The sequence below is a fragment of the Delphinus delphis genome, chromosome 16 (assembly GCF_949987515.2).
Source record: "Delphinus delphis chromosome 16, mDelDel1.2, whole genome shotgun sequence".
In the NCBI taxonomy this organism is placed as follows: Eukaryota; Metazoa; Chordata; class Mammalia; order Artiodactyla; family Delphinidae; genus Delphinus; species Delphinus delphis.
This window is the reverse complement of record NC_082698.1, coordinates 62,262,473-62,288,103: the sequence shown is the minus strand read 5'-3', so window position 1 is coordinate 62,288,103 and position 25,631 is coordinate 62,262,473. Positions and strand designations below refer to the sequence as shown.

At 55.6% G+C, this 25,631-nt stretch overlaps 1 protein-coding gene across 1 annotated transcript in view; it reads left to right on the top strand.

Moving 5' to 3' along the window:
* Window positions 1-25,631, top strand: part of COL13A1 (collagen type XIII alpha 1 chain) — a 79,241-nt gene that overhangs the window by 25,920 nt on the left and 27,690 nt on the right. Inside the window, exons 12-23 of the mRNA XM_060033486.1 lie at window positions 863-970; window positions 3,262-3,288; window positions 4,043-4,078; window positions 14,102-14,146; window positions 15,260-15,292; window positions 16,127-16,153; window positions 18,618-18,671; window positions 19,671-19,757; window positions 21,255-21,308; window positions 22,466-22,510; window positions 22,879-22,947; window positions 24,275-24,298. Of these exons, the coding sequence (XP_059889469.1) occupies window positions 863-970; window positions 3,262-3,288; window positions 4,043-4,078; window positions 14,102-14,146; window positions 15,260-15,292; window positions 16,127-16,153; window positions 18,618-18,671; window positions 19,671-19,757; window positions 21,255-21,308; window positions 22,466-22,510; window positions 22,879-22,947; window positions 24,275-24,298 (609 nt within the window). The remainder of the gene's footprint in view (window positions 1-862; window positions 971-3,261; window positions 3,289-4,042; window positions 4,079-14,101; window positions 14,147-15,259; window positions 15,293-16,126; window positions 16,154-18,617; window positions 18,672-19,670; window positions 19,758-21,254; window positions 21,309-22,465; window positions 22,511-22,878; window positions 22,948-24,274; window positions 24,299-25,631) is intronic.

Here is a 25,631-nt window from a genome sequence, read left to right as displayed (position 1 = left end):
GGAGCATGATCCCACCCCTACCTCCCTGGGCCCTGGGTCTACCCTGGGCACATGCACGGTGGGTAACAAAGGCTGGGGGATAAGGCAAAGGAATAATAATAGAGGCTCCAGAGAGGCACAAAGCACTTTACACTTTCAAAACTCAATTGAGGTCAGGTACAAATCACATAAGTGACAGAAGCAGGCTGCAGGCAGAAAGGATGGGGGCGGGCCTGAGGCAGCCCCCCGGGAATGTGGGCCTAGCTGGCCAGGGCTCCCAGTTTTTCATCAGAAGCCACCAAGCCAAATGTTTTCCATAAAATCTCTTGCCCAGTTATTTGGTGAGCCGAACAAAATTCTGTGGCCTCTGACCTCAGGATCTCAGTTGATCCTCTGGGCCAGATAATGAAAGACAGCAAAAAGCAGTGACAGGAAACAAGGAGCAGCTGTTCTCGTTTGATAGTTAGGAGGCCAGGGCGCAGAGACGGTGGACTCGCCACGCAGAGGGAGGGCCTGAGACACGCCCAGGCTGCCGGCCACCTGGGCTGTACCCTGGCCATCTGAGCAGGCTGGGAAGAGGCCTTCGGTCGGGCGGGGGGCATCTCACCCGCTCCTCTGCCACCGCAGCAGAGCTCTGCCCTGGGGACCAGCAGCTGACGCAGCGAGTCCTCTCTGGAAGCCCCTCCTCTGGGGGCTAATGTCTTGGCCGTCTCCTCACTGCCACCAGCCCCTGCATGTAGTCACCACCACAGCACCATCACCATCACCCCACCACCGCCTCCCCCAGAGCCCACGGCAGGGCCTCACCGGGTGCATGGCACTGGGGCGGGACCGCTCTGCAGCCTGGGGCTCTCTCTCTAACACTTGTTTCCACGAACCTCAGGGTGAACAGGGCCAGGCCGGCATCCAAGGCCCACCAGGGCCACCAGGCCCTCCTGGACCAAGTGGACCTCTGGGGCCCCCAGGACTGCCAGGGCCCATGGGGCCACCCGTAAGTAACTCTCCCACTTTCCACTGCTTCCTCTCCTTCGAGATTTGTCCCAGGAATTCCCTGGAAGCTTCCAAACCTTTCGTAACCCATGGGAACCTGAGTCCCCACTGAAGAGGCAGAAACACTTGACAAGGCCGCTGGATGTGGCTGGCCCCTGCAGGAGCTGCCTGTCCCTGTCACACTCACCTGTTACACTCTGGTTCTGAACACACATCCTGAGACCATGTGTTCCACTCCAGTCTTTGCCTGCCAGGGAGGACACCACGAATAGGCGCCCCCTCCCAGGTTCAGCAGACAGGAGCTTGGAAAGAAAGTTCCCAGGGCCATTCTGATGGCTGTCTCCCGACCCCCGGGCTTAGGAAAACCTGAGTTGGGCACAGTGTGTTCTAAGGAGGTAGCAAGGGGGCATCTGACTGCCTGGCATCGCTAACAGACATTCTTTTGCTGGTGTGTGTGGGCTTCCACTCCTGGGCCACCTTCCAACCAAGTTACACGTCTGGTCGGCCAGGAGGGCCCTGCATCGAGCCTGGGGACTGGACCACTGCCGGGAGGGCCCAGGGGGGCCAACAGACACCCCTCCAAGCAAGACCACACTCAGGCAATAGGTCAGTCCCAGTGTCCACCAGTCATCTGTTTGTAAGCCCTGGCCAAGCCCCAACTCTTTCTCAGCCTGATTTAGTGCAAGAAAGCACCAGGGCAGAATAACTTAGCAGGGCCTTGGACTTCTTGGGAGAAAATGGGTTCTCCACCCAGAGCTAAGACCACCATCAGCAGTTATTGGAGGGACGGGGGTTAAGGACATAGTCTGTTTGATAATGTTTTTTCCACGTGGCTTTTTTTAAAAAAGTGTTTTTCTCTCTTATGACAAAATCTTAAATTGCTGCTGTCTCATATCCAGAGTCCCCATCATTAACAGTGTGGAGAGAACTCTCCATTTCCTCCTTAGATCTGCACATAAAGGTTTTCCACGTTGATGATGTTCTGAATAATGTAACATCCTGTTTGTATCCTGTTACTTTTTTCCCTTAATATCGTAAACCATGCCCCTTCCTAAGTCAGGAGTCTCCTGAGATGTGGACTTTAGGACTGCTGGGTCGTCTACAAGGTAGTTAGTGAGTCCCCTTCCGTATATTCTTGAACATAAATGTGCACATCTCTGATGCTTTCGTGGTGATAGATTCCCAAAGGTGGAGTTGCTGGGTCAGGGTGTCCCCGCCAAATAGCCCTCGGTGAGTACAGCCACATTCCATGTCACTTGGCTTCACATCTGGGCCCTCAGCTACCCCAGCTGCCCAAAAGCTGAGGTTCAGCGTAGGGTCCCCCCAGGCTGGGCGACAGCTCTGGCAGACGAGGATCGCCATCTTGGCCAGAAGGCGGCCCAGCAGAGTGAAAACCTAAGTTGCTGGGAGCCAGCTCTCCTGTTCAGCTTGATCCCCGTAACGAATTTCAAATATTTCCATGATTTCTCCCCAGAACCCGGGGGAGGGAAGTTAGTCTCACTTCCATGGGTTTCTAGATGCAAAAACAGAAAACCTGAAAGGAAGTGAAATTTAGGGAATTGAACCAAACAAACCAAGCCAAGAAAACCAAAAAACAAGGCTCCAAATTCACTTCTTTACTGACGGCCCAGACACAGTGGGCTCCCGGTCGCTGAACCCAAGCCAGGTGGTTTTCTTTGTTAGGTTGTTTATAAAGAGAAAAACCAGAAAGCATGTTTGAAACCAACTGAAAGAGACCAGACTCGAGCATCATGGTTTTCTCCAGCCAGTGTTTGCCGTCCAGACCCACGCCCGAGACCACGCCGGAGCCCACCTTCCCTTGTTTCTCCCTCGGGCTCCCGCGGGGGCCCATGCCACCTCCCCCGCGCTGGCTGCTGTGCTCACTGTGCCCCAGGGGTGGGGCAGGGAGAAGAGGGCTCCCCCACAGGCTGGCAGGGCCAGAGGCAAAACCCAGGCTCTGCTGGGCAAGGTCGGCTTTCCAGGGAGCGGTTCCAGTTAGGAGGTGGGTGGGTGGGAATCTGGACCAAACCACACTGCCAATCTCACATGATGCCACTGACCTACTTTCCAGTGGGCGAGCACAGCGGAGATGCCCACGGCGCCCATGTGGCTCCAGAGAGGGACATGAGCCTGTTGTCCCCACGTGCCCTCAGCAGGTTTCAGATACCCTTCCAGGACCCTCTGGATCTGTTCTTCAACACGTCCAGAACCCATTACAGCCTCCAGTGGAAACATGACGAGCCCCCACCGTTTGCCAGAGGAATCCACTCACCTTTTTTCTTGCTTCCGCAGGGCTTACCTGGGCCTCCTGGACCGAAGGTGAGGGCCCTCTGGGTGATGCGTCAAACGGGCGGGAGAGTTCCCTGCAGGAGGGAGGGGGAGGCGGCACTGACGGGAGCTGAGGGGGATCTCGGCTGAGAGAACGGTCACGAGTGGCTTATTTCCAAAAACGCCACTCGGAAATTGATTGGGTCCCACAAGGATTGCATTTTTGTGGGCTCAGGCCAAGCAAGTGCTACGGCTGGTATGGAAGATGCGGCCCTGCCCTCCAAGGAGGTCATGGTCTAGTTGGAAAAGTGATGCCCAGGACGCTGTCACAACATCCCAATAAAACAGCATTTCATAAGGGGCCAGAACTGGAAAGGACCTTCAGGGTCATCCGGTTTCTTTGGAAACCTTATCTGGAAGCCCACGGTGTCAAACAGAATCTCCCTTTGAAGCTGGAGTCCCTGCGGCTCTAGGGATGAGAAGTAGCAAAGCACTGATCGCAGCCAACCGTTTCACAAATGCAGAAGCTAGAGCCCTGGGGAAAAGTGACTTGTCCAGGTGCCACAGAGGGTCCGTGGTAGAACAATAACTGATCCTCAGGTGTCCTGGGCCCCTGCCAAGTTGACCTTTCTCACCTCCCTCTGCCTCTGCAAGGCAAGGACTCATTCTGAAGAGTAGAACAGTCCCTGTTATTGTTCCAGGGATGGCTGGAGGTGGAGGTCAGAGGATTTGGAAGGAGGAGGGATGGTAATATGAAGAGGGTGGCAAGAAAACCCCTCTAATGGCCTTCTCTTGGTTCCCCCAGGGAGACCCGGGGATCCAGGGCTACCACGGCCGGAAGGTAAGAAGGAGTGGAGCGGAGGACCCCACCCCCCCACCCCGTGACAACCCAAGTGGGGCTTCACCACAGTGCACACAGGGTCCGGACTTGGCCGTGCACACACACTTTTGCACACATACCAGCGGGAGCCTCAAAACCCTTGAGGGGGGCTGAACAGGGGTTCATGTGTCCACCTGCGGGAGGAAGAGGCTCAGAAGGGGAGGGGCCTTGGGCAAGTCAGTGGCCCTGCTGGACCTCAGACCCAGGAGTGTGTCCCCCGCCAGCCTGGGTGGCTGTGTCTGCACAGAGGCAGGCCAGGTTCTCACTGGCCCCCCTGAGGACCTAGTATGTGGGAACCAGGCAGAGCTTCTGAGCATGGTGGGAAATATGAAAGGGTCCCAACCCTGCTCTCTGGCAGCTCACAGGCCAGAGAGACAGGATTCCTGTACAAATAACCCTGGTGAAGGCAGACTGTGCTAACTGCTACCCTTGCAAAGTGCTGTGTCAATACGGGGCGGGGCTGTGTGTGTGCGCGTGCAGGGAGATTAATTCTAGGTTGGGAGGAGTTCGGGAAGTCTTCTGAGAAGGGACAGCCTCTGAGCTTAATCCTGGTGAATGAGTAATTGTATCGGTCTCAAACTTACGTCTTAAAACAATTCTTTCTCAGGATTCTGTGGCTTGGCCACGTGGGAGTTCTGTATCTCCTCTGGGCTCACCGATGCAGTCACATGGGATGTTGGGCGGAAAGGCTGGGTTGGGAGGGGGCAAGATGGCCTCATCCACATGCCTGGGGTTGGCCCTGGCTGTGGGCTGGGTACCTCTGTTCTCCTCCACGTGGCCTCTCAGCCCCGGTAGGGCAGAGAGGTTTCCTCACAGCATGGCAGGCCTAGGTCAGCTTTCAAAACAGGGGAGTCCCAGCGCTCAAGTGCTTTTCAGAAACATCCCTTGCATCACATTTTCCAAAGTCCTATTGGCCAAAGCAAGCCACACAGCCAAAGCATGCAAGTCAGTGGGGCTGGGGGACTCAGCCTCCGCTTTTTCTTGTCCAAGGGTGCAAAGCCTTTGTGGCCATTTTTAATCCACCACTGTGGTCCTTCAAGCAGCAGATTTCAAGGGAAATGGCATTTTAGACAAGAAAACAATTTGAGCAGAGGCCCAGAGGTGGTCATTACAGTAACTATATAACATAAAAATCATTTTAATACTAGGCACCACTTACTAGATGCCTACTGTGTACCAGGCTGTCCTTCAACGTGACTTGCATCACATCTAATCCTAAGACCACCTTAGGAGGCTGACACTATTCTTCTCCTATGTAACAGATGAGGAAAATGAGGCACACCCAAAGTGTCCTAAGTGGCAGAGCAGGAATTCAAGTCCGGGTCCGGGTCTTTCACAGGGTGCCACCTGCCATAAGGAGCCCATCCCGCCCTCCAGGCCCCAGCTGGGAGGCTCTGGCGCCTTCCTGGAGAAGAAAAGAGACAGGAAGGAAAGGCAGGACAAGGATGGGGAGGGATTCTGGAAAGGCAAGAATCACTCTGGAGAAGCACATTCCACACGCCATGTAGCTCTGTGATCAGGCGGCTGCTGTCACCGCATTGTTTTACGGGCGCTTGGTGGGTGAAATGGCAAGACCCAAGAGATCTTTCATTAGTTCTGCATAAACTGCGAAGTTTGTACCGTGTCAGGAAGTGGAAATCACAGCCCCCGAGGTTGTCTCCACCCACTCACGCAGACTCACAGCATTTACTGCCTCTCCTGATGCAGCACGGGGCCGGCTTTCCCATTAGCAGCCAGACCAGCTCTTTCAAACTGTGAAGAAGCTTCAGGGCGGCAGTTTCCCCCGGGATCAAGGGGATGCCCTCAGCTGGCATCCATACTATGGCAGGCGTCTGCACTCCCCTGCCAATGGGAAGTCTAATTCATCTGGAAAGGAGGTTGGGGGTCTGCTGCCCTGAGGACGGAGAGGCGCCAGCTTGGGGCTGGGGTGTCATGATGATAGAGGGCCTGGTTCCATGATTTTGGCAATTCTGGGCTCAGATTGTGGGAGGAATCATTCAGCCCTGGCTGCACTGAATTTGCAGAGAAAACTAGTGTGGTCCTGCTGACGGAGGGGCAGCTTCTGACCTCTGGGAAGCCTGCTCTGGGGAGAAAAGGCTCAGGGCTGCTAGAGAAGGCTCGAGCATGGAAGGGTGCATGACTAAGGGTAGAGCAGTATAGATGGCTACCTTGAGAAGGAGGGAGCTCCCTGTCACCCGAGGTATTCAAGGAGAGGCTGGATAACTATGGGTCTGGGATGTGTTAAGAGAAGCTTCTGTGTCAGATGGGAGGCTGGACTAAAATCCCTTCCAGCTCAGGGAAGCTACAGCTTCCTAAGAACAGAGTTGGCTCCATACCCTCTAGAGAGGAGCAGCCCGCCACCCCACCCTGGCTTGATGATCAGGCCCCTCCAGGCCAGGCATCCAGGGCTTGTCAGAAGCATCAGTGCTCTTAGGGCTCTCGAGGAATTGAGAAGGCCCTTCTCCTTCATGCTCCCCACTCTTTCTTTCTCTGCCGGACCACCCCCTGCCCCTCCACAACGGCCTCTTCTCCTGGAATCCGGAGGGGCTGTGAGGCTGCTAGCCTCTGTGGGTTTCTGGAAGGCTCCTGCTGCCTCCTCTTCTCCCAGCCTGTCCTTGAGACTTTTCAGTAGGTGCTCCTGGAGCACTGGGTAGTCTCAGCGCCCTTGTCTCTATGGTGGCCCTCACTCTGCTGGGACCCTTGTCCTGTCATCCCCGACGCCACAGCCTCCTAGTCCAACAGAGGCCAGAGGGCGTGCACTGGAGACCGATGGCCAGCAGCAAAGAGTCTGCCCCCGAGGACTTGGGGGTCATTCCTCCAGGTCAAGCAATACTCAGGAGGCTATGAGTGCCCGCCCACTGCCCCAGCCCCAGTGATCACCATGCCCAGGCAGCAGTTTGCTTCCTGTCAGAATTCTGAGATAGAAGAGTCTGGTGCCCGAGGACAAGGGCAGCAATACTTCACATCTCTGGTTTAGCCAAAGTCCATTCACTCCCTCTCTGACTCATCCTCACCACGGCCCAGTAGTTTGAGCGCATTATCCCCACTGTCTAGATGAGAAGCTCAGAGAGGTTAATACTTTGCCCAAGGTTGCACAGCTGGTGAACAGTCATGCTGGAATTGGAAGCTAGGTCTCATGAGTCCGAACCCGGAAGGCAGTCGTCTTGCTCTGGTGCAGAAGTGAATGTCTGCTCAGGGGGTCTCACCCCAGGCTAAGCCATCTGTGCACAGACCACCCTCCCCTGTGGTTTCTCTGGGATGTGGAGGGTTAGCCCCCAGGCTCTTTTCTGGGGCGTCTGTCAGATCTCTTTTTCTCTCTCCTCCTCCCCCTCTGCTCTCTGCCTGGAATGAGGCCTGGAGGTACCAACACGAAGGGCAGCTTGGTCACGGATGCTGAGAAAATGAGTTTGCTCCCACCCACCACTCCGTACTGGTGGTTGGGGACACCAAGCTGGGACAGAGGCCCCAAGACACCACTTGTGTTCAGGGCATGAGGGGACCCTCAGGGTAACTGATGGACCCTCCACATCTGCTTCCATTGCTCTGTCCCGGCAACGTGACACACACGCGGGGCCCTTCTTTCAGTGAGGGGTGGAATTTAACTCTCAGCAAAGACGTTTCTCCTCCTGTGAGGTTTACTGATGATTAGTTCCATCCTCCACCACCACCACCACCCTGGCAGCTGTTCCCAGCCTGGCGTCCTCTCAAAGGCCAGCCAGGCCATCAGGGCAGCGTCTCCACCAGCTACTTGAGATCACAGCCTGGGGTCGCCCGCGGGCCCTGTGCTGCCCCAGCCCCGCGTCCTGGACACTGTGAGTATTGTTGTGTGCCCATGTGGTACCTATTTGATCCAAATTTATGACGCCAATCTACTTTAAATATGTTGCAAGACGCAAAGTGTGTTTAAAACATTACAACCTTGGCTCTCTTTCAAGAGGCTACGAGTATTGTCAGACTGTGTGTGGATCACAAAACCTGGTGAGAGCTTATATCTAAGCAGATCAGAGCTGGTCCACCCATCTTGGCAGTGGGGGGTGAGTTTGACGCATGTGGTGGTCTGGGTGTTAAGCCTTGGTGGTTGCATGAAGGACCAGAGCTCTCCTGCAGGCTGCAGGCTGTGCGTCTTCAGACCAGAGGAGGCAGGTTGCGAGAGCCTCGTGCTCACTCAGGCTGTAACTGCGGGTGCTCCCCCTGGAGGCTGCGGGGCACCCCAGAAACAGGGAGTCCTGGGGAGGAGATCCGATGGGCCTTGTGGCCGGCTGGCTAGGGCACTGGAGCAAGGGTGTGAGGAGCAGAAGCACGCCCACCCCGCCCACCTCTCACCCCTCCTCAATCCTTCTGCAAAAGGGCAGGATCGTCCTGAGCTGCTGGTCAGAGCCAGGCGTCACATGGGTGGACACGCTTCTGTCGAACGATAACTAGTATTATTATATCTACCTTACTGGGCCTCTTCGTGCCAAGCTATATGGGGCACTTGGCTTGCCTCACCTCGTTGGACCCTTATAACCGCCCTGTGAGGGAGGTTTTATTCTTAGCCCCAATTTACAGATGAGCAAACCAAGGTTCACAGAGGTGAATCCCCAAAGGGCCACAACTACAAAGCAGTGAGGCCAGATCTGTCTGGCCCCAAAGGCTTGTTCTAAATGACTTTACTACCTGGGTCTTATGAATCTGGGGGGACCCATGATTTCCAAACACCTCCCCTCCCAGACCCCTACTTCCTCTACTAGAAGGAAAGAAAGAGGGAGTTGGGCTTCTTGTGAGAAGGTTGTGGCTGGATTCAGGCTCTCTATGAGCAGGACCTGGAGCATCTAAGGCAGAGAACTTGGGGTGCTTGGTGTGTTTTAGTCAAAGAACCGAGGAAGGGGAGTGCTTTGCCCATTGGCACTGATTCCACCCGAATGCTTCCCCAGGGAGCTGGCATGGTCCCAGGACCTCCAGTAAAGCCAGGAGAAGGCAGCTGTCTCAGCCCTGCACCCCAGTGGAGAAACCTCCTGAAACCTCCCTGCACCCCCAGGCTCCCAGAGGACCTGGGCAACCCCCGGCTCCCTGCCACACTCACGTGCAGCAGAGCACTCCATGCAGATGGAAACCGTAGACGCAGGAGCCTTCTGGAGTGGGGACAGCGCTTGCTTTCAAAGCCATGAATTCCCAGCGGGGGCATCCAGACCATTTCAATTAAAGCAGATCAGGGAGCTGAGACACGGGCTCCAGATCTGAGGCCTCACGGGGGCTGATGGGACTCCTGCTCCGCCAGACCCCAGCCCCCAGCCTGTGCTCTCCGGGCCCTGTTTCTCCTGCCTCCAAAGTCCCCAGATTAATTAGAGCTGACTTTTCTTTTTGGAACTAACTACAAAATCAACTGATCTCAAATCGAGATTACAAGCCAGCCGCCCTTCCAAAGCCCTGGCCTTCGGTGGGGTGCCTGACCCCGGTAATTCCCCGGATCACTTCCTGCCGGCCCTAATTACCGGAGGACCTGGCGTTTCCGCGGTCCCAGGCCTCTCCAGTCTGGAGCTGGCTGGGGCAGAGAAGAGGGAGCCGTGCTGCCTTTCTCCCGGAAGGGAGTTCTGGGAACTCTTTAGGGGAGAGAAAGACATTAGCCCTCCTCACCCAGCTTTTCCAACCCGGGAAAGGGCACTGGTCCAGGCTTAAGGCCTGAGTCACCTGCTGGCCTCCCCCCAGCCCTCCGCTCCCCACACTTCTTCCCTGCAGAGAACAAAGAGTCTGTGTGGAACTGCTCGGGCCCAGGGCCCTCCTCACCCGCAGCTGGGCCGCAGCGGGAGCCTCACGTTAGGGAGGTCTACGTATCTCCCCCTGCTCCTCTGGCCTGACCTTTGCTCAGGTGGGGAGCTGACCTGGAAGCCCCCCACCTCTTTCGAGACTATGTCTTCTTGCCAAGTCCCTGCCCCGCTTGTTCAACAAACAGTAAATCACCAATTAAGAGAGCAGAGCATGACCGGTTTGTGCTCCAAGGAGCTCGCTTCCATACTGTCATCTGGGTAAAGGATGCGTCCTCCCACCTGGAAGCGGCACCAGAATAGAGAACCTATTGATGCTGGTGCGAACTCTGGACAGGGGCAGCTGGAGTCAGTGGCGTCATAAAAGTGGGGGCTTGGATGGCCTTCACGGTCATTCAGGGCAGCCACCTGTGCTCACCCCAGCACTTTCTTGGCCACAAAGACTGGAATCCACCCCTTCCAGGCCAGCCAGCCAGCATCCTTGGTTCTTGGCACCAAGGTTAAAGAGCCAGTCTCCCAGGTGGTAGGCAGGGCAGGGCTGGCCTGGGGCTCGCAGGCCAGGTTCCACAGCAGGGACCACTGCCCATGCTCCGTGCATCTGGGGCAGGACCCTTTGTAATGCTTGGAGCGCCCACTTTCCCAGCTGCTGGATGGCCCAGATCTGGTGGCCGAGCTCCCTGCTGGGAGGACAGGAGGTACAGGAGGTAAATTGGGGCCCTCGCGTTTTGGCAGACTATGAGTTCTCCCTCCCCAACTAAGACATTAGTGAGTTAGTGGATCTAAATTTAGGACAATTCCAAACTTAAACCTTTTAAACAAAATAACTTTTACGAAGTGAAACGGGAAAGAAGGAGCCTCTAGATGTGCTCTCGCAAAGCCATGCCATGAGGAAAAGCTCTGTGCGCACAGTGTGTCAATGTCCTCCCTTTAGCAATGGCCCCGGAAATGCTCCCCGCCCCCATCCCACCACCCCTGCAAATGAATGCGCTGCCCTCAGCCACCCTGGAGTCCTTGATCGTGACTCTCAGCCCGCTCTCACCTCTCCCACCGTCCAGAATCAATGTTTTCTGGTGCAGAATGAGCCCAGCCGCCGGTTCAGAGGTCAGGCTGGGGCAAGCCCCTGGAGACAAGCCCTGGAGAAGGAGACTGATGAGAGTGGAATGAGCCCGCAGGGTGGGGTCAGCCGGGGCCACCCCTGCTTCCTGCCCCGCAGAGGGGTGGGAAGTGAGGGAGGCCCCGGGATGGGGATCAAGGGAGCCTGGGTCACCTAGAGAATTAAGAGACTTGACCCAGAGGGGAGGGAAGGGGCAAAGGTCAGCCACCCTAACGAGGAGGCTTGCCTCCTTAGAGGCTGCAAGGGGCCCAGATTTCCCCGGAGTGTGCAGTTGCATCTTTACATACAAACCATCATGGGCTGAAGACAACCCCGATTAGCCCGGAAACCCTCACTCCCAGGGTTCTGCTCTGCACAGCTCACGTGGAGACTGGAGAGCGTGGGCAGACCCCAGCCTCCTCCCCTACTGAGGCATCCCAGGCTGTCCTCCGGAGCAGAAGGAGACCAACTGAGCCCCTCGTAGAGCCGCAGAGCTAACATTCCCTCCCCCGAGGAGCCTTGTTCCGGAACTGCCAACACACCCAGTGTCAGCTCCTCGGCTTTGGCCTGTCAGGAGCAGGGGTGGGTAGGAAGGGTCTAGTCCAGTCCCTCTTTGCAGACCCAGAGAGAGGAAGTGACTTATGCAGGGTTCCACAGACAGCCTTTCCTGACTCCTCCGCCCAGCTCCCTCGGTGGGGGTGGGAAGGTGAGGGCACATGTATTGGGGGAAAGCTGAGGGAAAGATGGGAAGAGGGAAAATGGGGCAAACCGGAGATCCTTGAATAGTCAAGCTGACCTCCCACCTGTACCTCCCCACCCCCAGGGAACTCTGCCTGGTGTCCTCGGGGCTGAGTCAACCCAGTTGGGTTGTTTGGAATTTGAGCAGGGGTCCTCCAAAGGAAAGAGTGATGGGGCCCTCGGCTGGCGCTCTACAGCCACTGTCGCCAGACTTCTGATGAAGTCCTGTGGCGCCCTCTGCTGGCCGTAGAGCAGAACTGTGCTCACAGGCCGGCCCCGGCTCAGCTCTTTTCCCTAGGGCCTGTGGTTAAAGACACAGCCCTGGCCTGAGCACTGACTTTTCACCCCTATGGGGCACAGACCGGAGGGCCATCCAGAAGAGAGGGCTTTGCCCTGCTTTGGGCCTGCAGAGGGTGTTTAACGGAAGCGACGGAACACCAGTCGCTGGTACCTGCACTTGCCAGACAAAAGACCTGTGTCCAAATCCCTGCTCTGTGTGACATTGGCAATCATACCTGGCCTTCCAGAGCCACAGTTTGCTGACCTGTGAAACAGGAATAACATCCACTCCCTCACTGATTACAGGGGCTTCTTAGAGATTGAATAGAAGAAGGATGTAAAGGCTTAACTCAGCGCCAGACACATCATAGGCACAGTAAATGGCTGTGCCTTTTTCCACTTTTTCCCACAAGAGGGATTTACCAGAATTTAGTGCCTGGGGCAGACCTGGGGCACCAGCTTGTCTGCTGTGGTCACTTCTGAGTCCAGCTCTACCACCCCTGCCTGTGGCTCAGGGGTCCTGGTGGGGTCGGGTGAGGGAGGGCTCCTGCATTTGGAGCTAAAGTTTCTGGGCCTTTCACAGAATTCAGAGACTTGACCCAAAGAGGATGGAGGTGAAGCCTTCCCTAGCAGACATGATTTGTGTATACAGGTTACATACACACAGTGGTTCCCGCTGCACTGAGGAACCAGCACTGGGCTGTGGGGCAGAGCAAAAGGCTTCAAGAGGAGATGGCATTTGACCAGCACCCAAGGATGAATAGGGTTTTGAGCAGAGGAAATAGCAGAAAGGCAGAGAATTCTGAAAACGGGTGATGTTTTCAGAGAAGCAGTGTAGGTGTCAGGATGTGAGGCGATGAGACCAGGAGGGAGCTGGGGTGGAATGCCATGCTCAGGAGCCTGGCCCCTTTGCCACAGTCAGTGCCGGGCGGTGGCAGTGTCAAAGTACAGGAGTGGTACTGTCCAGTCTGTGTGTGGGACGCTTATCTGGATGCCAGCGTGGAGGCCCAGTCATGGAGGGGAAAGGTTGGAAGTAGCTCCAGCCTCTGCGAGGAGAGGGGTGGACCAGGGCTTCCTGTAAGATGTCAGGGAAGGGACGAGGTCAGCTGAAAAGATGGAGGCCAGGTGGGGCCATGTTCCCCCTCTGCCTGTGGGGTATGCAGCGTGGCCCCCAGGCCACAGGGTCTGAGCTGCTACCACGCACGCTGCGCAGCACCCTGAGCCCTGGCTGGGGCTCACACTGGGACTTCTTTTGGGGTTCCACTCGTGGAGACAAAGGCCTCCTTCCTCCCCTGCACCCCTCCCCCTCTGACACAGCGGGTAAGTCTTGACTCACCTACTCTCGGCCCCCAGTTGTCGCTGGCTGTCACCTCCAACCCCATCTCCTCCTGGTGTGTCCTTCCAAGGAGGGCAGGACACTGCCGAGATGGTAGAGCAAAGCCCAAGCTTGGTATCCTGGAGAAGCAGCCGCGTGACTGGTGCCTCTGGCCAGGCAGGGCCAGGAGTGCAGAGAAGTGGGTGGGCTCCGGGCCACGCCCTGCCTCCATCCACAGTCCCCCACCGCCCAAAGCCTCCCCGACCTGGGGCCAAAGCCCTCATGTCCTCGGGAAGAGTTAGACCCAAGGAACCTGGAAGGAAGAGGACCCCAGGGAAGAGGAGAGGCCGGAGCCCCATCTGGCTCAGCCAGCAGTACCACCCATGCAAACGTGCAGAGTGAAAATGGGCAGGAGGCAGCAGGCCAGGGAGGGAGGGAAGGTATGCAGTAGGCAAGTGGCCAAGTGGGCGGCTGAGGCCCACGGCCCTAGCCCAGGCCCTCGTCAGGCAGGAAACCTTGTGCAAGTCCGCTTTCCCCCTCCCTGGCCTCAGGCTCCTCCTGGTGGGCCTCTCTCTGGGGCTCTTTCCTGCTCTGTGGTCTGCGACTGGGGTCCTTGTGCAGGTCCACCTTGCTGAGAAGAGTGGCCCACCGTGGCTGTCGGCAATGGTGGGGACCTCAAGCTCCTCACGGGCTGGACGGTCATCCCAAGCTTCCACAGCAACCACTCTCACTGACATCCTTGCAGGCCACGCTTCCAGGGCCAAGACCTTGGGCCCTGAGTCTGGTCCTCTTGTCACTGTTTCTCTTTCTTCCTTCAGGGAGAACGGGGCATGCCAGGGATGCCGGGCAAACACGGAACAAAGGTACGCCACCCTCAGGCAGCTCCCCCAGCCCCAGCCCTCTCTCCCAGCTTCTTCCCTTCCCACACCCTGTCTTGCTGTAAAGACAGGAGATGGGGTGCACATTTCTTACTGTCCTCTCCCCTTTGCTGCCTGGCCTGTCTTCCAGGCAGGGGTGTTCCTTTTTGGCCCATGAGCCATCACTCAGCAGTGCCCTCCCGACATGGCCAGGCCTCCTTGTGGGCAACTGTGGGTCATAAAATTCCTCTCAAGGGCTTCCCTGGTGGCGCAGTGGTTGAGAGTCCGCCTGCCGATGCAGGGGACGTGGGTTCGTGCCCCGGTCCGGGAAGATCCCACGTGCCGCAGAGCAGCTAGGCCCGTGAGCCATGGCCGCTGAGCCTGCATGTCTGGAGCCTGTGCTCTGCAAGGGGAGAGGCCACAACAGTGAGAGGCCCGCGTACCAAAAAAAAAAGTCCTCTCAGGTACCCCCAGCTCTGGCTGCAGTTCTGAGACCCATGTGGGAATCGGGACCCCCTAAAAATCGCCTTCACATGGAATTTACTAAGTGGTGCACTGGGCAGCCTATTTACCTCAAAGTTGGTGGTCTTGGGCTGATAAGGAAATGGGGTTCACTCCCAGCCGCTCCCCAGTCCATCAGTGCATAGGGCCAGAGAGCTCCCTTGAGGAGAGTCCCATGGGCACCCTCAGGGTCCAGGAGCTTGGTGAACTCAGCCATCTACTGTTGTCCCCTTCCCCATGGCTCTCCCTTTCTCCCCCATCCCCTCCTCCTCCTTTCCTATCCCAAGAAGCCCTCCCCGCATTCCACCCAGGGAGGCCTCTGTCTAGCCCAGCCATGGGCTGCCTGAAACAGTGCCCTCTAAGTCCCCCAGGAGGGCCTAGGGGCTGAGCAGGTGGGTGGGAAGCCCAGGGAGCCCAGCTGAGCTGTGCGGAGCCTCTTCCTCGGACCCATTCCCTATGTGCCAAGCTCAGCCACCCCCTTCCCTGTGGGCCTGGGGGCAGGCAGAAGCCTCCACATCTCACATCTCTCCAAGAAGAGGCTGGGAGAGGAGGCTGGCCACGTCCTCTTTGTTTCCCGCTGGGTGAGAAAGTCCCCATGCCTTTCCTTCTCTCTGCCAGGGGGTTCCTGGAATCGCTGTGGCCGGGATGAAGGTCAGTGGACCTTGTAACTCAACACCTGAGGGGCAGGATGGGAGGGATGGAGAGAGGACAGAGTTGGGCTTCAGGGGCTCATTGGGTGGCCACTGGACCAAGGAGGGAGTAGACAGGATTCAGAACCATTTCTCTTAAAGCAACATTTATGCCAGATGCACAGATTGAACAACAGATGTTTAACTAAGCCTTGCAAGTAAGTGGCAAAGGTTTACCAGCCTCCACTAAAGGTCTTGCCAGCCTGCCGATGTGAAAGGAACCTAGCACTTTCCTTTACACTCCAAAATTCAGCAGATGGAGGCTTCCCTGGTGGCGCAGTGCTTGGGGGTCTGCCTGCCGATGCAGGAGACATGGGTTCGTGCCCCAGTCCAGGAAGATCCCACATGCCACGGAGCGGCTGGGCCCGTGAGCCATGGCCGCTAAGCCTGTGCATCCGGAGCCTGTGCTCCACAACGGGAGAGGCCACAACAGTGAGAGGCCCGCGTACAGCAAAAAAAAAAAAAAAAAAAAAAATTCAGCAGATGGGAGGGGACACCCCGGAAGCACAAATGCTCGATGTGGCTCTCCCAGCAGGTCACTTACAGGGATACCGTGTCAGAAGCAAATGTCCCTTCCTTCCTCTCCCTCCTCCTGGGCTGCCTCACACCTGCCACCTCTCTCACCTGGGGGAAGAATAAGGGACGGTCCAGGAGGGGCCCGAGTCCTAGGCAGCGGGAAGCCCTGGGCTGGCCAGACGCTTCCCCTACCCTCAGATGCCTTCACTCCTCTGCTCCTGCGTTCACTCACTCTCGCTCTCTCATTTCTTTACCTGAGTCTTGTTTTTTTCCCACACAGGGTGAGCCTGGGATCCCAGGAGCCAAGGTACTGATACAGAGGCAACGTCAGTCGTGGGATGGAGGTGGGAGGGGCTGCTGTTGTTTTGCTTCTGGTCCCCCGAGGCTAGCCTGGGGCTGGGGACCTGACTGAGCAGAGGAGAGCCTGCGGGGAGGGGCTTGCTCCTCAGGTATGCTCTGCAGATGCCTCCCCCCTTCCCTGGATCCTGGCCTGGGCAGCGGTCTGGTTTGCCTTCACACCAGCTCCAGTAGTGACTGTTGTCCCCTGCACCCACAGGGCTCTGTCTCTCTCATCCAGGACAATAAGAGATGTAACATGAGAAAAAGTTTCCATGGTCAAATACGTTTGAGAAATGTGGGGTTAAAACTATTACGCAGGTGTCTTTACTGCAGGCCTTCTCAGAGCCTTTACTATGCTAAATATACATTGGGAAACTCTAAAAAAAAAAAATGCAGGGTCTTGTGCAGCATTTTCAAACTTTCTGACCAGGGCATTCGTTTTTTAAGAGAAGCGTCTTATGAGGCAAGTATTCTGGAAACACTGGTCTATGATTACTGCCCTTCGTACCCCTCACCACCCCTACCCCATCCTCTTATCAGTGACTTTCTCTTCTTACCCCAAAGGGAGACCCAGGAGCAACAGGGAAGCCGGGGCCCCCAGGTTTGCCGGGAAAGACGGGGCAGAGGGTAGGATACTGTGTCCTTGAGTGTGTGCTCCCTTCATCCTGGCCTCTGCTGGTCCCCCACTGCCTGCCCCACCCCTATGGCTGGCGTGCTGCTTGCAGTGTGCAGTGGGTGCATGTCTCCAGGAAAAAGGGAGTGCCTCGATGGCCTGGCAAAGCTTCAGGAAATTCACACTCAAGAGCACAGCCTTTCTCCTTGAAAGTCATTGGGTACCCAGGAGGAAAGCCTAGAAGGAAGGGAAGCTTTCCCTCCCCCCGCCCCCATCCCCCAGGACCTCTGTAGGGCAGGACCGCACCCTTTCCCTTAGACCTGGCCTGTTTCAGGGGGTGCCCCAGCTAAAGGCAAAGGCACAGCCCAGGCACAGCAGGGCCAGCTGGGGCCTCAGGATTCACATCCCTCTCATCACCTGGGCCCTTATCTGCCCCTCCTCTCCTCCCTTAGCCTGCTACAGGCCATTTTGTCATTCAGCTTCTACCCAAGGGCAGGTGGCAAGGGGAAGACAGCTAAAGGTTTGGTGTGGCAACTTTTGTGGCTCCAGCTGAAAAGTTCATTGAGATGTGAGCACATTGCAACCCCAGGGTCCTCAATTTACATTGTTACCTATGAGAACCGCCGGCCTTCAGGCTGTGGAGAGTGGGGCTTCTCATGCTGACCAGGCAGGGGCCTTCTTGATACTGGACGCTCTGAATCAGAGTGAAGTCTTTGTGGCATAAAAGGCGGACCTGGGTGCTGGACGTGGCTGTGTCACTGCTGCAGTGAGGGGTCGTCCACAGTCTCGGAGCCCCTTCCTTTCTGCAGTGAGAGCAGGGCTCTGGGACTTGCGCCATAAGGGAGAAAAAGTGTTCTTCAGGAAGAAGCTAGTTAGGGAGGGGTACTCGTTTACTAGGGCTGCCCTAACACAGGACCACAAACTGTGTGGCTTCTACAACAGAAATGTATTGTCCCACAGTTCTGAGGACAGACGTCTGAGACCAAGGTGTCGACAGGGTTAGTTCCTTCTGTGGGGTGTGAAGAAAAATCTGTTCCGTGCTTCCCTTTTAGTTCCCGGTAGTTTGCTGGCACCTTGGCTTGTAGAAGCATCGCCCCAATCTCTGCCTTCATCTTCACACGGTGTCCTCCCGATATGCATGTCTGTGTCCAAATTTCCCCTTTTTATAAGGACACCAATCATATTGGATTAGGGGCCCACCTCATAACTTAGCTAATTACATCTCCAATGGCCCAGTTTCCAAATAAGGTCACATTCTGAGATACTTGGAGTTAGGACTTCAACAAATGAATTTTCATGGGACACAATTCAACCCATAATAGGAGGCAGACTTCTCAGAATATTCCTCCAAAGGAGAAGTTCTGGTTCGATGGTTTTTGTCCTCCCTAGAGGTAGGGAGGAGGTAGACGGAAAGCTCTCCCTAGAGACCAGGGGTATCTAATTGCTAGACGTTACAAACATAAAAAAGAGCCAAGCGGGTTAAAAAAGCTTTTCCCAAATACTGGCATTCGGAACTGCTCGCCTGTCCCCAGGAGACCCCCAAAAGTGACTGAATGCTCCTGGCCCCTCTCCCTGCGTAAGTGCTGAGGGCCCCACCCACACAGGATGGGGAGGATAACAATACCAGGGTGCAGTGTCCCAAGGAAGGAGTCTGGTCCCTGATGGGGTCCAGCCGGAAGTGGAGTCCTTCCGAGAAGAGCCCACGCAGGGGCAGAGAGACGAGAGAGAAAAGCCAAGGCCCGACGCTGGAGGGCTGGTGCCTTCGCCAACATCCCGGAGAAACAGTTCCTAACCCAAACTGTCTGCGTTTCCTCCGCAGGGTGAGAAGGGGGCTGCGGGCGCCCCTGGGCTACTTGGCCTCCTAGGGCAGAAGGTGGGTAGCAACCAGCTCTGAATGGTGGGTTCTGTGTAAGGGCCCCAGTGTCCATCCCCAGCCCCATTCCTAGCCCTGCACATTCACACGGGCCCCAGCACTGGAGGTGTCCCTCCCAGATTGGGGGAAAGCAGCTGGAACACAGCCAGATTGTGTTTTGGGGGACAGAGGCATGGGGTTCCACATGGGAGGCCCTGACTGGCCAAAAAAAATGCCCAAATTCAAAGAATTTAGTAGCTATGACCTGGTCTGATTTCTTTGCACCACCATATGTGAGCTCCGTAAGATATTCCGCTTAAAAAAAAAAAAAAAGACTTGGGTCAAATAAGTGTGGGGAAAGCTATATAAAACAGGTCCCTCAGAACTCTACTCAGTACTCTGTAATGGCCTATATATTGGCCTATACGGAAAAAGAATCTAAAAAAGATTAGACGTATGTACACGTATAACTGATTTACTTTGCTGTGTACCTGAAACTAACACAACATTGTAAATCAACTCTGCTCCAGTAAAAATTTAAATAAAAAAAACAGGCTCCTCAGAGAGTCATGGGCACCTTGGCCTAAGAGGCTCCCAGCACCCTGCAGTGGAAGAGCCTGCGAAGCTTCATTTCACTTTGCCTTTCCAACGTTGTTTGGCCACCAGACCCCTTTTCTTCATGTTCTGAATATTCCCAACCTGTGGAAGGAGTGTTCCAGGGAACACACTTTGGGAAACACTGCTCTAGATCCTGGTCCTGATGGGTTCTTGGTCTAGCTCTACACCCATTCTCCTTCAGTAACCAGCTCCATTCTCTCCTCAAATCCCACAGCCAGGTTTCTGAAGGTCTCTGGTCCCCAGCCATCCTGGAGCCCACAGTCCCTTAATGTCCCCCAACATTCAGCATAGACTGAGAGGCAGTCTGCTGCCTTCACTCCTTCGAATTGTGAGGGGAGAAAAGACAGGGATCAACCACCTTCTTCCAGAGTTAGTGATGGTAACTCTACCTTCCACCCCCAGGGAGAAAAAGGTGATGCCGGCAACTCCATTGGAGGGGGCAGAGGGGAGCCTGGGCCCCCAGGGCTCCCTGGGCCCCCAGGGCCAAAGGTGAGTCTTTCCCTGGGATCAGTGCTCAAGGCAGATGTTTGCCTGTGGCCTTTATCCTTAGTCCATTTGGGGGACCCCGTGTCCTGGGCACCTTGCCTTCTCTCCTGCTCTGTGTGGTTTTTCCAGTGGATTCTAGAAAGGTCATTTGGACCAAGCTTCTGCTTCCAAGCATCTCTAGGGCAGATGGATGGTCCCATTGATTCAAATGGCTATGATGTAACTGAGTCAAGGACCAATGGCTACAAGGTCTTAAGACAACCAGAAAGGCCCCTAGCTTAGGCTCTAAATCAGTTGCAGGTCAGGGATCAGCTGGGCCCACCTGGTGCGGCACACTGAGGGGAGGTACGGTTGCAGCAGTGGGACAGCTACAAATGGGGCTGCCCACACTTTCCTTGCAGAGGGTGCAAGCTGCAGTGGTAAGACTTGAGTTCTGCGAGGCAGATGCCTCCTGCATTGCTCGGTTTATTTTAACAGCACAGGGAAATAAGGGGGTGTCTTGCTCAGCTTATAAGGAAAGGATTAATTACTCTGCATGATCTGAGGCAATACCCTCATTCGTTCCACCGACGTTTATCAAGGGCCTGCTGTGGGCTGTGAGGCTGCCGAGAACCTGCCCTCGGCTTGCCCACCATCCAGCAGGAGAAGCAAACCCACAATTCACAGGAATGTAGTGTAGGGGGCCACAGGGAACCCCACAGACAGGCAAGATGAAGTGGCAGGAAGGGTCTCGGGCTCAGCGCCACGTTCCCACGTGATTGTGGTGAGAACAGAGCTTCCCTGGTACGAGCAACCAGCCTCCAGGGCATGCCCACTGTTGAGTCTGTCCCGCTGACCCTGAAGGGCGTGATACCAGGCGCGTCTTGGGTCTCGATATGGGGCTGGGGAAATCTGGTCACTCTTGTCCCTGTATCCTAGGACAAAAGCAAGGGAAAGCTAGAAGACTGTCCCCAGACTCATGTCCTCTTTCCAGGACCAGGCAAAATCTTGAATAAATGAAGTATTTGGAGTGGGCTACCTCCTACCTCTCCCTGCTCCTCCTGTCCTAGGCCTCCTGGGCACCCCGTCCCCACGTGCCCAGGCCCCTCCTGCTCCACTCTGTCCTCCAGGCAGGACCTGATGAGGTGTGTAAGAGTTCCAGGCTCCAAAACGACCTTCCTCCTGCCCCTGGAGGCTGGTGGCAGTCCACAGTTAGGGGCCTCGACAGAACTGGGCACGCGTGTGTTAACCGAGACCTGAGGAGGGCCTGGCAGCGCAGAGCCCAGGGGAGGAAGGGAGTAGTCAGGGAGGGCTGCTAGGAGGAGGTGAGACCTGGGTGGGGCCCAAGGGTGGGAAGGAATCAGACAGGTGGAATGGGGTGAGTTAGTAGAAGCCAGCAGGGAAAGAGACAAAGACCCAGAGACACTTACTAGAACATCAATAGCAAGACCATCTTTTGCCCCTGAAGCAGCAGTCCCAGCTGCCCCGTGTGCCCTCGCCCATCTCTCTCCTCTTGCCCAGGGGGAAGCTGGAGCTGATGGCCGGGCGGGCGCCCCAGGACGGCAAGGAGACAAGGTACAGGAGCCCCCAGATCTAAGAGCTGCAGGATGAGGGTCAGCTTGGGAGTTCAGAGAGAGAGACAGAGTCTTGGCCGTCCTGCCGCTGGGCCTCCAGGCACAGGGCTGACGGCCATGACTCGTGCCTACCATCTCTCCTGGTCGCCTCGGGCTTTGGAGAACTTCCACTGAGACGGCGGCCAGGCAAAGGCAGGCCCAGGGATGGGACGCTGGGGCTGGGGAGAGAGCCGGAGCCCCTGCTTCTGCTAGCTCCCACACCACTGGTAAAGACGGGGCCCCACTTCCCTCCAGCTACTCCCTGTGGATGGGTCAGCCTGGTGCTGCTGTGTCCTTCGCAGGTGCCCCGTGACTGAAAGGCTGTGGGCTTGGGGAGGTGCAGGGCAGGTTACCTGGAGGCGAGGCTCCGTGAGCTGGCCAGCAGCAGGGTCGGCAGCAGTTGAGTTATATTAAAGGGTTTGTTTTCCCTTTATTTTTACTTTCTGTCTTGATTTTCTGAAATGTGTTCAGTGTTCCCGTTATCCCAGAACAATTGGAACCATGGTTCGCTTTTCACAATTTACACCACGTTTCATTTATTCCCCACAGTTCTGCCCTGTTTCCAACAGAAACAAATCCCCCCATCCCGACCTGCTCCAGGAGGCTGGGTGTTCTAACGCCTCGCCCTGGCCCCCATGTTTCCTCCCACAGTTTGGGTCTTTCACCAGCAGACAGGAACCGCCTGGGCTGTCCACGGCAATTGTCAACCACCCAGGCAATTGGCAAAAACTTTCTGAGCCCTTGCTCCTCGAGCAGGATAGAAATAAAGAGGGGCAGAGGGTCTGGTCCCTGCTCCCGAGGAGGTGGCTGACTTAGGAGACCGGAGGGAGGTGGCCAGACGGACATGGGTGGAATCACCAACAACTAACATGGGACAGAAGGATCTTCCAGCAAGAAGCTGGAGGGAGCTGGGAGGGAGAGGGGCTTGCTGGCCAGTGGAGGTGCTTCCCAAGGGGTGGAGCCTGCACGGGAGGCACAGGGAGCCCTGCGCCTCTCAGCCTGAGCTGAGCCGAGCCTCCTGGCCCCCTCTGAGTTCCCTAACACACGGCCCATCTGGGGACACCAGATTCTGTGTACCTGACTTTGTGCCCATTTCACTCCAATTTTGTCGTGCAACAGGGGGAGCCTGGAGCAGCTGGAGAACAGGGACCTGCTGGCCCCAAGGTACGTGCATCTCTCACCCAGAGTCATAGCACCACATCTCACCTCCCTGGGGTCACAGGGTGAAGTGGCTTGTCCCCGGGGCCTTGCAGGGGGGTGGGGGGCAGGGAAGAGCATTCTGGCTCCAGATAGGAGGTCTGACATTGCAGCCACGATTGCACTCGGTCTCCCCCAGGTCTGTCTAGTCCAGGGTTCTCACACGGAGTCTCCTCTTTGGTTCTGGAGCCCCTGGGCATCCTCTGAGAGTGTTTGGAGCCCCCAGTAGCCGCCCCAGCTGCTCTGCATCCCCTGTGCAGCCAGTGATGGTAGAGAGCTTGTCCTGAGGTCCCCGCTGGCCCAGGCCCTGGGTGCAGATCTCCTTTGTCTCGTAGGGCTCCAAGGGCGAACCTGGGAAAGGAGAGATGGTGGACTACAATGGAAACATCAACGAGGCTCTCCAGGTGAGCGGGGCCTACCCAGAGATGAGAGATCTGGAGGTCCTCATGGGCCTCCGGGCTGTGTGATGACAGAGCTGAGCGTTCCAACACCCTGACTCATGTCCCTGAGGCCAGGCCGCTGGACAGAGCTTCCGGGGGTTCATCCCCTTGCCTTCTCTCCTTCAGCCTCCCCCATGCAGCCCCCATGCACACGGCCCCCTCATTTGAAATCCAGATGGCCTGGCTTTGGGTCTGGGCCCAGCTGGCCAGGTATCCTGGCTCTGGGTCACTGAGAGCCATAACTGGGGCATCCTGGTGCCTGCAGGGTGCTGGCCCACTTGGGGTTCTAGGACCCCATTTCTCCAGCACACACCCTCCCCCTTCACATGGTAGAATCTGTCTTCCTGGAACACATCTACCTTTGTGTCAATGTAATCATATTTCAGGTTCATTAGGTACCCTCGTTTAAACGCGGGGCTTCTCAACCTGGGCGCCCCTGACATTTGGGGCTGGGAAATGTTGGTTGTGGGGAAGCCTGTCCCGTGTGCTGGAGGATGTTCAACAGCGTGCCTGGTCTCTACCCACTAGATGCCAATAGATGCCTCCCCACTCCCAGCTATGACAACCAAAATATGCCTCTGCACATTGCCAGATGTCTCCAGGGGGACAAACTCACCCCAGATTGAGAACTGCTCCTTTAAAGGAATCTTTGTACCTATGTGAATGCATTTACAAGCTGTACAGTTATTTTTTTTAATGCCAAGAGTTGTCCCTCTAATTTAGTTTTCCAGTGGTGCCGTGTTTTGTTCTATTGTGTCTGTCTGTTTCAAGGGAGGTACATCAGAGCCTTAAATCTGGGTTCTAGGAGAAGAGGGAAGTTCAAGGAAGGGTCCCAGTGAATGATTAGAAACAATGGGAGGGACTTCCCTGACAGTCCGGTGGTTAAGACTCCGCCCTTCCACTGCAGGGGGCAGGCATTCGACCCCTGGTCAGGGACCTAAGATCCCCCATGCTGCGAGGCCAAAAGAAAAAAACAAAACAGAAGGAATAGGAGATGCTGCTTCCTTCCTCTTGTAAAGAGAAAATTTGCAGTCCATTTTAGGGCATGTAGGAATCTGTTGTAGGATAGCATCTGGTGCTCGTGGGGTACTCCCTGTCCAGTGACTACAAGCCTCTGGGAGGGGAGAGGTGGGGGTGGGGTGGGGCTGGAAGGCAGAGGCCCCCCAAGAGGGTCTACCTCTACTGTGCTCCCTCAAGGGTCCCAGTGCCCACGTTTCCAGGACTGGGCCGAGGGGACCCTCCATGTGGCTCTTATTTGCTCCTCAACTGATCGCATGGTGTTGGTTTTCAGGAGATCCGGACACTGGCCTTGATGGTGAGTCCTCCCTCCTGATTTCCCCGGGCACTGGGCTGAGGGCTGGTGGAGGGCAGCCTGGAAGACAGGACTGGAGGTCTCGCCTCCAGAAGGTTAGGGTTGACCCTGCAGAGCAGGGTCATGACTGTCGTCCAGAGTAGCTCTTCACCGACCCAGTGGTGCACTCCCGTCACAGGACAAATACTGGTTCTCATTGCAGCTGCGTCAAGGAAGTGGTGGTATAGAGGAGGGTGTTTTTAAGTTCTCCTTTTACCCAATCTTTTGCTAATAAATAAAGTGCATAATCCTAAAAACATCAGTAGCGACCCTCTACCTTTCCCTCTTTCCTAGAAATCAATTTCATTCTCTGCATCTGGAAAACCAGTGAATTCCAAGCCTGGATTTTGCACGTGTGCCTACCAGTGACAGGCTTTCAGTAAATATTTGTAGCTAAAATGATTACCACCAGGTTTAACTTCCAAGGCAGAGAAGAGAGGGGAGATCACAACGTTCTCAAACTCACTCACATTTTATGTCATTTAATGTTTTTAGTGGCCATGTGCCACAGAACACACTTAGGGACGATGCAAAGCCAGAATTAAGCACCAGTCGTACAGCGCCCCAATCCCAGAAACTGGTATTAACCACATGATTCTGGCATCAGTGAGCTTCATTTGGAAACATTAAAATAGATTATTTGAAATAGCTCTTTGAAGCAAAAGTTTCTGAAACTTTTTTTTTTCATTTTAATAATCAACCTTGAATTAACCATTTACATACAATAAAATGCACCCATTTTAGGTGTAGAATTTGCTGAGTTTTGACAAATGTATATAGCCATGTACCCACCACCCCAATCACTTCAGAAAGTTCCTTCACGCATCTCAGGAGTCAGTCCCACACTTATGCCCAACCCTGAGCCACCACTAATCTGCTTTCTCTCACCAGAGCTTAGATTTCTTTAGTTCTAGAGTCTCCTATGAATGGAGTCACACAGTATGTAGGTGTCTGCATCTAGCTTCTTTTGCTCTGCATAATGTGTCAGGGTTTCTTCCTTCTATGGCATGGCCTGTGCAGTGCTCGGTTCTTTTTTCACTGCTGCGTAGTATCCATTGTATGAATGTGCCAGACGTTCAGCTGTTGATGGACATTTGGGTTGCTTCCTGGAGACATTTTTAAGTCACTGTCGGGGAAGGTCAGATTTATCTTCTTGGAGCCCAAGGAGCCCCCAGGGTGTAGACGGACAGGGAGGGAGAGGCTGATAAGCGTGGCCCTAGGGTCCCCGCCCCCCACTTTAATCCAGACACGCTCAGTGCTTATCTGCCTTACACTGCGGGGTCTCCATATTTCCTCT